The sequence below is a fragment of the Ascaphus truei genome, chromosome 2 (genome assembly GCF_040206685.1).
Source record: "Ascaphus truei isolate aAscTru1 chromosome 2, aAscTru1.hap1, whole genome shotgun sequence".
In the NCBI taxonomy this organism is placed as follows: Eukaryota; Metazoa; Chordata; class Amphibia; order Anura; family Ascaphidae; genus Ascaphus; species Ascaphus truei.
Genome location: NC_134484.1, coordinates 413,220,592 through 413,235,978, shown reverse-complemented (window position 1 = coordinate 413,235,978; position 15,387 = coordinate 413,220,592). Strand labels below are relative to the sequence as shown.

Sequence of the window (15,387 nt, the reverse complement as noted above, 5' to 3'; positions counted from 1 at the left end):
GGCAGGGTATTTATTTCTGATGGCAGTTTAATGGCATCTTATTCTGGGTGTATCTTGGTGGTCCAAACTTTATGTTTAGTGTATATACGTTAATAGATAAATATAATGAGCTGTAAAGATAGTATACAGATTCAATTAATTATATTTGAGATGTGAAGCAAAATTCTAAAGGCTTTCACTAGGGTTGCGTTGACAGGGGGGCTAAATACATATGGAAAAAGACGAAGTGAAGAAGAGTAATTATAAAAAGTAAAAATAAAAAATATAAAATGTAAAAAAACAGTACTTAGGTGCCAAAAAAAAAAAAAAAAAAAAAAAAAAAAAAAATCTCTATCAATCAACTATAATGACATTTCATTTACAGTTTGTGGACACAGGATCAAACTATCAACATATAGATATAATGTGTACAGTTGTAGATTCCTAGGTGATATCCTGAAAAATAAGATAGGAAAAGCTGATGCAAAGACAAAGAGACAAAGGAACAGAAGAGGATCATATTAGTACCATCATTTTGAGCATAATCTATTTCAAAAAAGGAGCAAGATCTATCTCAGCATTGAGGCCTCTTGGAGCTAATGTTTTGAGGCGATGGATCCAAAATGTTTCCCTCTTTAGGAGTTCTGACCCCCTATCCCCTCCCCTCCAATGGGGTAGTACATGTTCGATGGCTTTAAAGACTAGGCCTGTTGGTTCCCCACCGTGACATTCAGAAAAATGATTTGGAATACTGTGGTTGGTTAATTTTCTCTTGATGCCACTCAGATGTTCGATAATTCGAGTTCTTACTGGTCTTATGGTCTTTCCGATGTATTGTAACTTGCAGGAACATTCCATTAGATAGATTACATGGTCTGTCCTGCAAGTCATAAAAGTTTCAATATTGAAGACTTCACCGGTGACATTAGAGCAAAAATTGGTATGATCAGAAGACCTAAAACCACACGCCTTGCAACTTGTGCAGCCAAAAAAACCTTTCTTATTTAGCCATCTATTGTTCTTAGAATTGGAGTCCCTTAATGCACTAGGGGCTAGTTTGTCTTTAAGATTGGAGGCTTTTTTAAATATCACATTTGGTCTATCGGGGATATTGGGGCCCAATACTGGATCATTTTTAAGTATATCCCAGTGCTTTTGAATGATATTCTTAATTTTTCCTGCATCTCTGCTATATCCCGTCAGAAATGCAAAATCATATTTGTTGTTTCTATTTGAATTCTTTTGCTTGGGTACCAATAGATCCTCTCTCTGAAGTTCCCCTGCCATATTTATAGCTGATTCTATTGTTTCCTCTTTGTAGTTTTTCTCCAAAAATCTGTTTTTGATTTTTTCAGATTGTGTAATATATTGTTCTTTGTCTGTGCAGTTCCTTCTTATTCTGGTGAACTGGCTTGCTGGTACATTGTCCATCCATTGTGGTAAATGGCAACTGTCTCTCTTGATGAAATTATTTTTATCTATATCTTTAAAATAGGTTTTTGTTTTGATAGATTCGTTTTCGATATAGATATTTAAATCTAGGAAATTGATTTGATCCTTGCTCCACTCACTAGTGAATTTCAAATTATATGAATTAATATTCATCTCATTAATGAATTTAATGAGTGTGTCTTCTCCCCCACTCCAAATGAAAAACACATCATCAATGTAGCGGCGATAAAGGACAAGATTCGCACCAAGCTCACTCCCTGACCAGATGTTGTCTGTCTCCCAATCTGATACAAACAGATTGGCGTAGCTTGGAGCGAATCTCGTCCCCATCGCCGTCCCACATTTTTGCAAATAAAAAGTGTGTGAATACCAAAAATAGTTGTGCTCTAATATGAACTTTATACTGTCAATAATAAATTCAGCCTGTGATGCTGGTAAAGTCTCATCCCCCTGTAAAACCCGCCTGACTGATTCGCAACCCTGTGTATGTTCTATAATTGTATACAGTGAAGCAACGTCACATGTTGCCAATAGAAAGTGTTTCTCCCACTTTACACAATTCAAAAGGTTGAGTATCTCTACTGTGTCTTTCAAATAAGCCTTTTGTTTGACCACATATTTTTGTAAGAATGTGTCTATGTATAAAGAGAGGTTGGCAGTTAGCGAGTCAATCCCCGAGACTATTGGTCTGCCTGGGGGATTGACTACACTCTTGTGGATCTTTGGGAGGAAATAGAAGACCGGCATCTTGGCTTTATTTCGATATAAGAAATCATATTCTTTTTCATCCAGTATGCCGGTCTCCCTTCCCCCATCTAACAGCATTTTGAGTTCTTCTGTGTATTTGATGATGGGATTGCCTGACAATTTTTCATATGTGTTGGTGTCTCCTAGCAATCTCAATGCTTCTTCTTCATATTCTTCATATATATCTTCATATATATATCTTCATATATATGAAGAAGAAGCATTGAGATTGCTAGGAGACACCAACACATATGAAAAATTGTCAGGCAATCCCATCATCAAATACACAGAAGAACTCAAAATGCTGTTAGATGGGGGAAGGGAGACCGGCATACTGGATGAAAAAGAATATGATTTCTTATATCGAAATAAAGCCAAGATGCCGGTCTTCTATTTCCTCCCAAAGATCCACAAGAGTGTAGTCAATCCCCCAGGCAGACCAATAGTCTCGGGGATTGACTCGCTAACTGCCAACCTCTCTTTATACATAGACACATTCTTACAAAAATATGTGGTCAAACAAAAGGCTTATTTGAAAGACACAGTAGAGATACTCAACCTTTTGAATTGTGTAAAGTGGGAGAAACACTTTCTATTGGCAACATGTGACGTTGCTTCACTGTATACAATTATAGAACATACACAGGGTTGCGAATCAGTCAGGCGGGTTTTACAGGGGGATGAGACTTTACCAGCATCACAGGCTGAATTTATTATTGACAGTATAAAGTTCATATTAGAGCACAACTATTTTTGGTATTCACACACTTTTTATTTGCAAAAATGTGGGACGGCGATGGGGACGAGATTCGCTCCAAGCTACGCCAATCTGTTTGTATCAGATTGGGAGACAGACAACATCTGGTCAGGGAGTGAGCTTGGTGCGAATCTTGTCCTTTATCGCCGCTACATTGATGATGTGTTTTTCATTTGGAGTGGGGGAGAAGACACACTCATTAAATTCATTAATGAGATGAATATTAATTCATATAATTTGAAATTCACTAGTGAGTGGAGCAAGGATCAAATCAATTTCCTAGATTTAAATATCTATATCGAAAACGAATCTATCAAAACAAAAACCTATTTTAAAGATATAGATAAAAATAATTTCATCAAGAGAGACAGTTGCCATTTACCACAATGGATGGACAATGTACCAGCAAGCCAGTTCACCAGAATAAGAAGGAACTGCACAGACAAAGAACAATATATTACACAATCTGAAAAAATCAAAAACAGATTTTTGGAGAAAAACTACAAAGAGGAAACAATAGAATCAGCTATAAATATGGCAGGGGAACTTCAGAGAGAGGATCTATTGGTACCCAAGCAAAAGAATTCAAATAGAAACAACAAATATGATTTTGCATTTCTGACGGGATATAGCAGAGATGCAGGAAAAATTAAGAATATCATTCAAAAGCACTGGGATATACTTAAAAATGATCCAGTATTGGGCCCCAATATCCCCGATAGACCAAATGTGATATTTAAAAAAGCCTCCAATCTTAAAGACAAACTAGCCCCTAGTGCATTAAGGGACTCCAATTCTAAGAACAATAGATGGCTAAATAAGAAAGGTTTTTTTGGCTGCACAAGTTGCAAGGCGTGTGGTTTTAGGTCTTCTGATCATACCAATTTTTGCTCTAATGTCACCGGTGAAGTCTTCAATATTGAAACTTTTATGACTTGCAGGACAGACCATGTAATCTATCTAATGGAATGTTCCTGCAAGTTACAATACATCGGAAAGACCATAAGACCAGTAAGAACTCGAATTATCGAACATCTGAGTGGCATCAAGAGAAAATTAACCAACCACAGTATTCCAAATCATTTTTCTGAATGTCACGGTGGGGAACCAACAGGCCTAGTCTTTAAAGCCATCGAACATGTACTACCCCATTGGAGGGGAGGGGATAGGGGGTCAGAACTCCTAAAGAGGGAAACATTTTGGATCCATCGCCTCAAAACATTAGCTCCAAGAGGCCTCAATGCTGAGATAGATCTTGCTCCTTTTTTGAAATAGATTATGCTCAAAATGATGGTACTAATATGATCCTCTTCTGTTCCTTTGTCTCTTTGTCTTTGCATCAGCTTTTCCTATCTTATTTTTCAGGATATCACCTAGGAATCTACAACTGTACACATTATATCTATATGTTGATAGTTTGATCCTGTGTCCACAAACTGTAAATGAAATGTCATTATAGTTGATTGATAGAGATTTTTTTTTTTTTTTTTTTTTTGGCACCTAAGTACTGTTTTTTTACATTTTATATTTTTTATTTTTACTTTTTATAATTACTCTTCTTCACTTCGTCTTTTTCCATATGTATTTAGCCCCCCTGTCAACGCAACCCTAGTGAAAGCCTTTAGAATTTTGCTTCACATCTCAAATATAATTAATTGAATCTGTATACTATCTTTACAGCTCATTATATTTATCTATTAACGTATATACACTAAACATAAAGTTTGGACCACCAAGATACACCCAGAATAAGATGCCATTAAACTGCCATCAGAAATAAATACCCTGCCATATCTTCATGACAAACTAGCTCCCAGATATATGTTAGTGCAGAAGATTGCACCCCACCAAAGACTGCACATATATATTAACTCATAACAATACTATTCTGATAGACCCATTGTTTGCAATTTGAACATTATTGCTAGAACTATTGGAAATAAAAGACCCATTGAAGAAGTAAGAAAAAACTATTATAAAATGTTGTGAACAGTCTTATACTGAGCACAGAGTTTACCCCGCAAACTCCATCTCCCCAATCTATTTTTATATGTGTTGCGCCTTGAGGATTATAGAAAGGAAGATAATCCAAATATATGCCATTCAAAACATTAATTGTCTAATGACATTTCATATTGCCCAAGTTGGGATATCATTGTAACTTTATATATATATGCACCTTGAAACATCACAAGGTCATAATGTCTGTTCTCTGGTTGCTCCATTTATGTATTGTCATCTGTACTTACACATTAACATATGCGTAGCAATTGATTATATTACTTGTAAGTTCCAAGTTTACTCCCATAATAATAGTCTTAGATCAGGTTGTTCAATTGTTTAATTGTATAATTGAATAGATTAGCATGTATATAGGGTATATAAGTATCAACTGCACCCAACCTTTACACACTCCTGACGAAGCCGACAACAGCTACAGCAAGCTGGGCGAAACGCGTAGAGTGTACCAATTTTGGACTCAAACGCGACCCGTAGCTGACCAACTCTGCAGCCGTGACGTCATCTTCCTGGACGGGCGCCGTGAGGGAGGCTCTGAATCGGCACACAGATCCGTGAGAGAAAGCCAGCCAAACACCCGAGGGAGGCGGTGAGCAGTTCGGGGAGCTTCTATTTTCTCCATTTGTGAGATACATGCATGATTTTTACTGGCACATTGTAAGTGCGCATTTTATTGACCCGTTTTTTTAAATTATAAAGTTGTACCTTTTTGATCGCACTATGTAGTTCTCTCTCTATTATATATACATCATCCTGCTGACGGTATCTTAAACAAGGGGGGTCCAGATACAGATGGGTGGCAACCCAATTTGCCAATTGCCTGATTAACTCATACATCTTGTGAGTAATATATTTATACGAGCCAAGACTATATCATTCTACTTTATAGAAACGTCTGCACTTAAATTTTTATTTCTTTCCCCATATGCTCCCCCTGGATGTTTGAGAAAAATACTTGAATCCTTGGAACCCGTGAAACAGGTCCCACCAGTGAGGTTTGAGCTGGGTGGTTGGACTTTAATCATCACACTTCCCTTTATATAGATTTATTCACTATTGTTACTTTTTAATAGTTGTTTGCGCCTTATATCACTTATTCCACAATATTACTTCCTGGTAAAACATTTTATTAATAAATATCTGTAACATAACCAACAAGGGGGGGCCTGATCTCTTCTATTACTTCCAGAACCTAATCCCTATCTATACTCACGAGGCTCCTCTTCTCTTGTCCTCCAGATAAACCTATGTTCCAGAACCTGCCTCCTATCCTAAATACTCCCCTGTGATGTCAATATCCCCATGGCAACAGCGGGACCCAGCATATGCTTTTCTGCTATTAAGCCCATACAGCAAACCGGTAATCCCACTGAGGGTGGGTTACATATATAAAGGGGGAAAAAAACAAGTAGAAACTCTTACCTCATTATTAGGTTTATTAAAGTTTCTTCTTCTTTAGTGTTGATACTGAGTAAATCACCTCCTATTGCTCTGCAAAAATCTCTGGCTTCAAACCATGTCATTTTTTCAGCAAAATTCTGTTGATATAAGTATATAGTAATTCATGAGTTTAGAATAACCCTGTAATAATATGATTTTTATTTTTTTCTAGAAACGACGTGTATTTTGTTTAATCAATTTTAGTATGGGTTAGGTTGTCCAATACTTACTTTGTAGCATGAGCTTATTTGATTGTTTGTTCCCCAACCAGATGGACATTTTGGTTCAGGTGTTGTTGTTGGGATGGGAGGTGGGGTTACTCCCTCTGCCCAATGCTTGCAGACACAGTTTGCCTTTTCTGTACAGCTCATAACATCCCATAACCCTCCTCTGATTCCCGTTCTCATTGAAACACAGCCTTGTTTTCTTCCTTGAAGGTTGGAGTAAACAATATTGTAATGTAGCATTAATTACAATAATAAGAATAAAAAAAGTTTACACTTATAGGGACCTATTCTAGTAGCTTCAATAACGCTGCTGCCATTTTAAATGGTTTGGCATGTTCCCACCGAATGGTTTGTCATTTGTGTTATCACAGTATTCAAAAAGTATCTGAAACCATTTTCACAAGTCTCAAAGTGTGAGGTCGGAAAATGCCAATACCACTCGGGACCGCAGCGATGGTATCTCAGCTGGTCTCAAAGTTATCCCCCGTGCGATCTGGTCACAGTCTGTAAGAGCTGCATAGAGAGCTGCACAAAGAGAGCCACATCTCCCTGCACAGCTCTTACAGGCGATCGCACTGTTTTTATTTACATTTTTATAAGTGTACTGTAGCAGGGTTCTCGGGAGCAGAAATGCATTAATTTCAGGTCCGGGGATCCCCTGCTTTCCGAGATACTAGCTCCGGTATGGGTTGCCGGTATCTCCTGTGCATTTAAATGTCCCGGTCACGTGACGTGGGAGATTTAAACATTGCGGAGAGGATACCGGCACCCCATAATGGGGCCTTTAACTCAGGAAGCAGGGGGTCCCTGGGGCTGAAATAAATGCGGTTCAGCTCAGGAGACCCCCTGCTCCGCTACACTAGTATTAAATTATAAATAGAAACAGCTTCATTAACTTAGCGGCTAGCCGCCAAGGCAATTAAGGGGTCAAACCCGAGTACCCGATTTTTGGGGGGCACAGGGGGTGGAGGAAGGGGGTAGTTGCCCCAGGGTGGGTGGTTAAGCCTGCCGTGAAGGTTGCGGGAGAAATTAACCCCTTCACTACCATAGCGGTGGTAACCACTATGGTAATGAAGGAATTTACCACTCCCGCTACCCACCCAAGAGGCCTAACCACCCACCCTTGGGGCAACTACCACCTTCACCCAATCCCTCTAACCCCATAAAATATTATTAAAATACAACAACCCTACTACCCACCTCTTCTACCCCCAACATGCCCCCCTCAACCCATGCTGTAAAATAACAGGCAAAATTACGATTATCCAGATTTGGATAATGTCTCATTTGCCCATTAAAAATAAAACATTATCTAGCCAGCTTAAAGTAAATAAAAGTTGTACTTACCCCTGCCAGGATGAAGGTAGTCCTCTATGTCCATGTCCTGCGTGGGCAGCAACAGTACAATAAAAAAACAAACTAATGGCCACTAACCCCTTAATCACCTTAGTGGTTAGTAACCATTATAATAATTAAGGGGTTAACCCCCCCTGCTACCCACCCGGGACACGTAAAAACCCTCTCTGGTGCAAATAACCCCACCCTCTACCCATTGATTGGCACAGTAGTACACCATGCCCATATAATATGGGCATCATTTGCCACTATGGCAGTCATTGGGCAACCTAAAAAAAAACAAGCACCAGAAATACACAAAAAAAAGCACCAAAAATACACAATTCAAAAAACCAAGCACCAAAAATACACAACAATTACAAAATTCAAGCACCAAAAATACACAATTCAAAAAACATAAACCAAAAATACACAACAATTAATAGAAAAATAAGCACCAAAATACACAACAATTGGCACCAAAAATACACAACAATGAAATAAAATAAATAAAACCAGGCAGCAAAAATACATAACAATTCAATAAAAGCAAGCATTTGCCAAAACATGCATTGCTTGTCACTGTGTTTATCTATAGCCCGAAAGGGGCATAGATAAACACATTGGCATTCAATGGGCAACTTAAATGAAATACAATCAATGTTTGTCTTACCATTGATGTCTTCACCCCATCCTATGCGAGCACCAACTCTTGACCCTCGACGCAATGATTCTCAACAGCCGATTGAAGAGACATCTACCCGGTGAGTCCTTAATTCTTTTCTTCTTTCTTTTCTTGTTTTCTTCTTTCTTTTCTTTTCTTCGGTCTTCTTTAATTGTATTCCATTAGGGCAGATGTTGTCCCGTCGGATTCTTAAGCTCAAATGAGACGGGACAGGCCTTATTTAAAGGCCTGTGATGTCACATTTGAGTGTCAAATGGTACAAACCCAATCCGATTGGCAGATGTACCATGTGAGAGGGTTCTTTTTTTAAAAGGGTGTGACATCATCTAAAAATGGCTGCCATCACATGGTACTACAACCAATCGGATTGTGAGATATGCCATGTGAGGCATCACATGGTACACCCCCAATCCAATTGGTTGAAGTACCATGTGACAGCTTCCATTTTTTTTAAAGAATGTGACATCTTAAATGGATGATTTCCCATCCTTTTAAAAAAATGGCTGCCAACGAATCGGATTGGGGTGTACCATGTGGTATATCTCACAATCCGATTGGTTTACCCGCCACATTGGATTACAAGTAAAGAAGACTGAACAAAAGAAAAGAAAGAAGAAAAGATTGAAGAACTCACCGACTTCTTGGCATCGACTGTTAAGGATCATCTCGTTGAGGGTCTAGAGATGGTACTCGCGTTGGATGGGGGTGAAGTCAACAATGGTAAGAAAAACATTGATTGTATTTTATTTAATTCTGTATTTTGTTTAGGTTGTTAGGTTTAGGTTGCCCATTGACTGCCAATGTGTTTACCTATACCCCATTTGGGCTATAGATAAACACAGTGACAAGCAATGCATTTTTTGACAAATTCTTGTTTTTATAATCATTTTTATTAAATTGTTATGTATTTTTGCGGCCTGGTTTTATTTATTTTATTTCATTGTTGTGTATTTTTGTTGCCAATTGTTGTGTATTTGTGGTGCTTGTTTTATTTAATTGTTGTGTATTTTTGGCGCTTGTTTTTTTAATTGTTGTGAATTGTTGGTGTTTTTTTTTAATTTTTTGTGTATTTTTGGTGCTTGTTCTTTGAATTGTGTATTTTTGGTGCTTGTTTTTTTTTTTTAATTGCCCATTGACTGCCATAGTGGCAAATCATGCCCATATTATTTGGGCAGTGTGTACCACTGTTCCAATCAATGGGTAGAGGGTGGGGATAGTTACACCTGGGAGGGTGGTTAACCATCCCGGTGGGTAGCGGGGGAGGAGGGTTAACCCCTTAATTACTATAGCAGTTACGAACCGCTAAGATGATTAAGGGGTTAGTGGCCATTAGTTTGGTTTTTATTGTTATGTTGCTGCCAGGGAGGACGGGGGAGGAAGACGAGGTGGAAGATGTGGATGGCCTTCCTCCTGGCAGGGGTAAGTGATACTTTAATTTACTTTATGCTGGCTAGATAATGTTTTATTTTTAATGGACAAATGAGCTATTATCCAGATCTGATAATAGTATTTTTGCCCAATAATGTACTGTATATGTAAGGGGGGATTTTTGGAGGTAGAGGGGTGCCCATTCACTGGGGTTTTCTTTGCTCCCATTGAGGGCATAGGTAACCACACTGGCAATCAATGGGTGTATTGGGTTTTAATGTTTATTGGGGGTAGCGGGTGTGGGTGAAGGTGGTATATGGCCCGTGGTGGGTGTTTATGCCTACCGGGTGGGTAGCGGGAGGGGTAACCCCTTTATCATTTATTATTATTAATGAAGGGGTTAACTCCTCCTACTACCCTCCCAGTAGGAATAAACACCCACCGTGGGCCAGATACCACCTTTACCCACCCCGCTACCCCCAATAAGCCGGGCATTTGTGTCTAACCCCTTCATTACCTTAGTGGTTAGTCACGAAGGTAATGAAGCTGTCTGTAAATGTATTTCTATTACATAGGATGGAAGCCGGGGGTCTCCGGAGCTGGTATTAATGTGTATCATAAATGTGTATAGGAGACTCCCGGCTTCAATCCGATGCAATAAAAATATATATATTTTCGAAGTCCTACTCACAAATCCCCTCTTGCCATCCTTGGGGTGGTGAGATGAAATTTGCGAGAAGCTCGCTAGGTGAGTGCCTCGATGATCTCATCGGAGCTAATAGAATAGGGTGATTTTATAAAAAAAACGTGAGTTGAGTTGTTTTTCAGCTCAAACTCAGTGTGTTTGAGCCGCAGTGCTACCGCTCGGGCAAATACACTTCCCGAACTAGTTTGGAAGGTCATCTGAGCTTTCTGAATAGTAACCTTGCCAAATCGTTCGGGAACTGCTCAAAATCCTTGATGAGTTAGTTATTGAAGTTTATAGCATAGGCCTCATAATCTTTTCTCTTTGTAAAAAGTCTTTGAAAATAAAAGATTTCAAAGCTGTGGAGTCTGCGATTTGTACTTTCCTCCAACTGGCATCAGGGCCCCTGCCTCAGTGCCTGCTCTGGCACTTCCACCTCAGGGAATACTGGAGGGGGCTGGTTAGTATCGTGAAGTTTAAGTACATGATCTCACCAATCTCGCCCGGATCCAAGATAGCACCCAACACGTTTTTCCATTCCTGTGATGGCTTCCTCAGGGCGGGGCCATGACACCGGTTCTAGGAAAGTACAGCCAGATCGTGGACTCCCCAGCTCTTTTGTTTAAAATACTTTTTACAAAGAATATGGATTGTGAGTGCAAACTTTTTATTCTTCAATCCTGTTTTTAACTATTAAACCTGTTGAAACCATCTTCTTGTGCTTTTATTTGCACTTGTTTTTTTACAGATTTACATTTGAATCCCACGTTGTAAAACGGCCCACAACACCACAAGCAGCATAAAATGTTCCACTGACAATTTCCACATTACCAAACGGAGCTTATCACAAGAGATTTGCTCTGAGCCATGTTCAATCTAAGAAACTGTGAGATTGTGTAAGGCTGCATCCACGCTGCCGCTGAGAGCGGTGACCTCACCAACACTCCAAGCATGAGCGCAGGGTGTCCTGCATAATTTTGCAAGCACGAGCGGGGGGGGGGGGGGGCATGGATCAGGGCTATTTATGTGTGTTTGTGTGTGGCTGTGTGTGGCTGTGTTCTGTGTGCTTTGACTGCTGCTGAGCCTCAAAGTAAATTTTGTTTGTCTCCCCAAGCACCAAGCTTGGGAGAGTGTACATGCAGGCTAACGAGCCCGTGTGCCGCGTTAAGGTGGCCGTACCAATTGATTTTAATTGCAGTGAGCGCGCTAAGCATGCTCAGCTGCAGCGTGGATGCAGCCTGAGGCCGAGTCCATAGAAGGACAGGCCGTGTTGAGCCGTGCAGACGCTCAGCGCTGAGCCCCTGCATCCTCAATGAGGATGCCTTGAGAGGCGCTCACGCGAGCGTCCGCAGGCGTGCGGAGGCTTTGGAGTTTTCAGCCGAGCGCCAAGCTGTTTTTCAGTGCGCTGTCGGCTGAAAACATCCAATCAGCCTTAAGCAGCGTCAACGTCATGGCGCCGTGACGTCGGCGCTGTGACGTTCACGTCAGTGCGTCGCGGGCGATTGGCCCAGCGACGTCACTGCCCCGCCTCCAACCCCCTCCCCCCGGCTCCCTTCGCGCACGCTGACTCGCCTGCAAGTCCGTGCAATCGCGCTGACTAAAGCAGGCGAGCCTCAGCGTTAGCGCGCCTCCGCTCTCCCCACCCCTCTATGGCCCGGGCCTTACACTCGCATGTAAATATTCGCTAACTTCATTCAAATGTAGTATACACACTGTTGTCGCATTCTCTTATCTATCCATGCATATATACATGTACATACATCTATAGTCACACACATACATGCACACCTTCATAAATGCATACTAACATATATACAAAAACATACACACCCATAAATTGTTTATATACATTTATAAATAATGTATGGGTGTTTATGTTTTTGTATATATGTTAGTATGCATTTATGTAGGTGTGCATGTATGTGTGTGACTATAGATGTATGTACATGTATATACTGTATGGATAGATAGATAAGAGAATTAATATATATAGAAAATATACTTTTCAGCAGCAGGTGTGCAGGCGGAAGGACAGGGTACACCACCAAGTCCAGAAAATGTAGAATATAGAAAATCCGTAGCATTCTCCAAATATTAGAAAAATAAGATTTACATACTGTATGGCAATCACACTTATCAGGAGCTACTGATATGTGTGATTGCCATATGTGGTAATTAAATCTTACTTTTCTAATATTTGGAGAGTGCTGCATAATATATATACTGTATAATATATATATATATATATATATATATATTATACACACACACACACACACTTATAAGCACATGTTTATGCACATATAAGTACACATATAAAGTCCCCCTGGGGACCGAAATGTCAGAATATGTCTACATCTTGGACTAAGTAAACACTTCTTGCAGCCTTTCATGCCTCCACTTTTAATTTTCACACTAGGCTACCAGTTTCCTTATCTTATTATCCCACTTCCTCTCAACATCCATTGTAACCAGATATCCCTCTTACATACTGTATATAATATTCTGTTTCTGTATTTCTGCCCCACCAGATTTAGAACCCTGAAAATTCCAAAAGTTTGTAACATATCAACTACTTGTTTGTCCAATAAAAGGTATCATACCTCCTCCCTCTCTCTACTTTGTTAGTTTACTACCTGGAAGAAAGGACCAATACGGCTACCCACCCTTCTTTGCCTGAATTTAGATATAGATATAGCCAGCCAGTCCCCGGCAAGTAAATGAACAAGCAAAAGTCTGCTGCGCTGAGGATAGTGTCTGTCCCGTGGGAGCCGTGCTTACAAATGGGACCCTGCACAGTGTTCATCCTTCTGTGCCGCGAAGACTGCGGTCACTTGGCAGCAGCACTGAAGAATATAAGTATTGCTACATCTGTATGTTGAATTGAACTTCTCTGTTATTGTATGTACAACCTGCTTTTATTTGCACATGTAAATATAACATCTATTTCACATACCAGGCATCTCAGAGTTCCAGTGTGTGAACATAACCTTTTCACCATTAGTCCATTTAAAAACCCCTCTTTCCTCCATATCTGAAAGACCGGTCCAGAAATATTTTTCAGGTCGAAGCCCAATCAAACTTGTCAAATAAGCTTGTTCATATCTGTAACAAGAAAATCAACATCTATTCACTTTCAACCATGTGTATCTTACAGGACATAGCAATTTAAAATAGGCAAATGCGCACAAATCTCTAAATAACTGCAAAATGACTGTGATAATTTAATACAAAGAGATAAATATTAGGATTGCCTCTCCCGGCAGCAATGCTCTTTTTTGCCTTTACATATTAAAGCTATAACAATATAATGTAAATGATCTAAAACAATAGAAAATAAATTTCTCCAACCTTCAGTCACTAAATTCAATATTGAGCACATTTAAAAACATAAGGAAAAAAAAATATATATATACTTTCTCAGAAATTGCAATTAAAATGGTGATATTCAGGAGTGTAAATCATCCTCAAGAGTGCATTTGGTAATTCTTTGCAAATGGCCATTTAAAATAATCTAAGATTGTGTATAGGGTCACAGGCAAATTTGAGGATTTTAGAATAAAACATTACGTATTTCTGATTTCAAGATTAGAGATCCATTCTACAAATGCCATAACAATATAAAACTTTTCAATACATAATTCTCCTGTCTCAAAGTGCAGTGGAGACAGATGGAGATAGACATAGAGTCATCTTTCTCCGCAGAACAACAGTAACAAATAATTTACAGTAAGCACTACAAATGCTTCCTCAATCGGGGCTATATTCATTAAATGTTGATTTAGCTTTGTTAATATTTGACGGTATTAAGAAATACGACCACGGTGATCTGGCAATTTATGTCACTGAAGATCACAAATCAGGTGAAATGTACAAATATTTGTTGGTGAAAATGTTTGTGAAAACAGCAGACTAGGCAAAGAATTTTTGCAGCATTAATGCGTCCGTGCGCATTTCAGAAATTCTCTTAATGTCACTCTAATTTATCATACTATTGAGACCAGAAATAGGACACACACAATTTGGTTTGCGGAGATGTGGGGGTAATACACATACACAAAAAAGACTCTGAAAATAAAAATATGTCTAGGGTATTGTCAAAAGAGAACGGTTGGGATTCGGGAAGGTAGCGTGGTTGTCAGGGTGCTAAGAAAGGACTGGTTTGAGGTGGACCCCAGAGAACAGATTAGGAAAACATACTGCTACTGTACTACTATCAAATCAGCAGTTGTACTTGAGCTTCTAATGCTGAAGAAATTAAACTGAAAGGGAGGTTTCATTGACATCATTAGCATCATCGCCATTGTCCTCAATGACAGTCTCATCAACTGTATCAACATTACTAGCACCTCCCTCTCTCTTCCTGAAAGTAAGGGTGTTGCTGTTGTGGGTGACCAACAGGTTTTCCTGAAAGAACTGTGTGTTTTTGGTACCTCTCATAGTTGCTTAGAGAGAATAGCTGTGCACAGCAGAGTAAGTAGATATGTTAAATATGGGTGAGAGCAAAGAACCCCTTACTAAATGTACTCTTACAGTTGAAACACCAGTTAGTCACAGGTACAGTAGGCTGATGTAGAGTTTCCTGGCCACAGAGGTGGAAGGAGGAGGAGTATTTTCGGAACCTGGTCTGGTCTCAACCACTGGGTGTCCAAGGGCAATAGTAGAACTGCATGCAAAAGCAGCCGTTAGTTAT

General features: G+C 39.5%; 1 protein-coding gene across 1 annotated transcript in view; it reads right to left on the bottom strand.

Moving 5' to 3' along the window:
- Positions 1-15,387, bottom strand: part of MRC1 (mannose receptor C-type 1) — a 138,083-nt gene that overhangs the window by 67,397 nt on the left and 55,299 nt on the right. The window contains exons 11-13 of the mRNA XM_075587513.1: positions 13,651-13,799; positions 6,625-6,824; positions 6,377-6,492 (exon numbers count right to left, since the gene is read on the bottom strand). Coding sequence (XP_075443628.1) covers positions 6,377-6,492; positions 6,625-6,824; positions 13,651-13,799 — 465 coding nt within the window. The remainder of the gene's footprint in view (positions 1-6,376; positions 6,493-6,624; positions 6,825-13,650; positions 13,800-15,387) is intronic.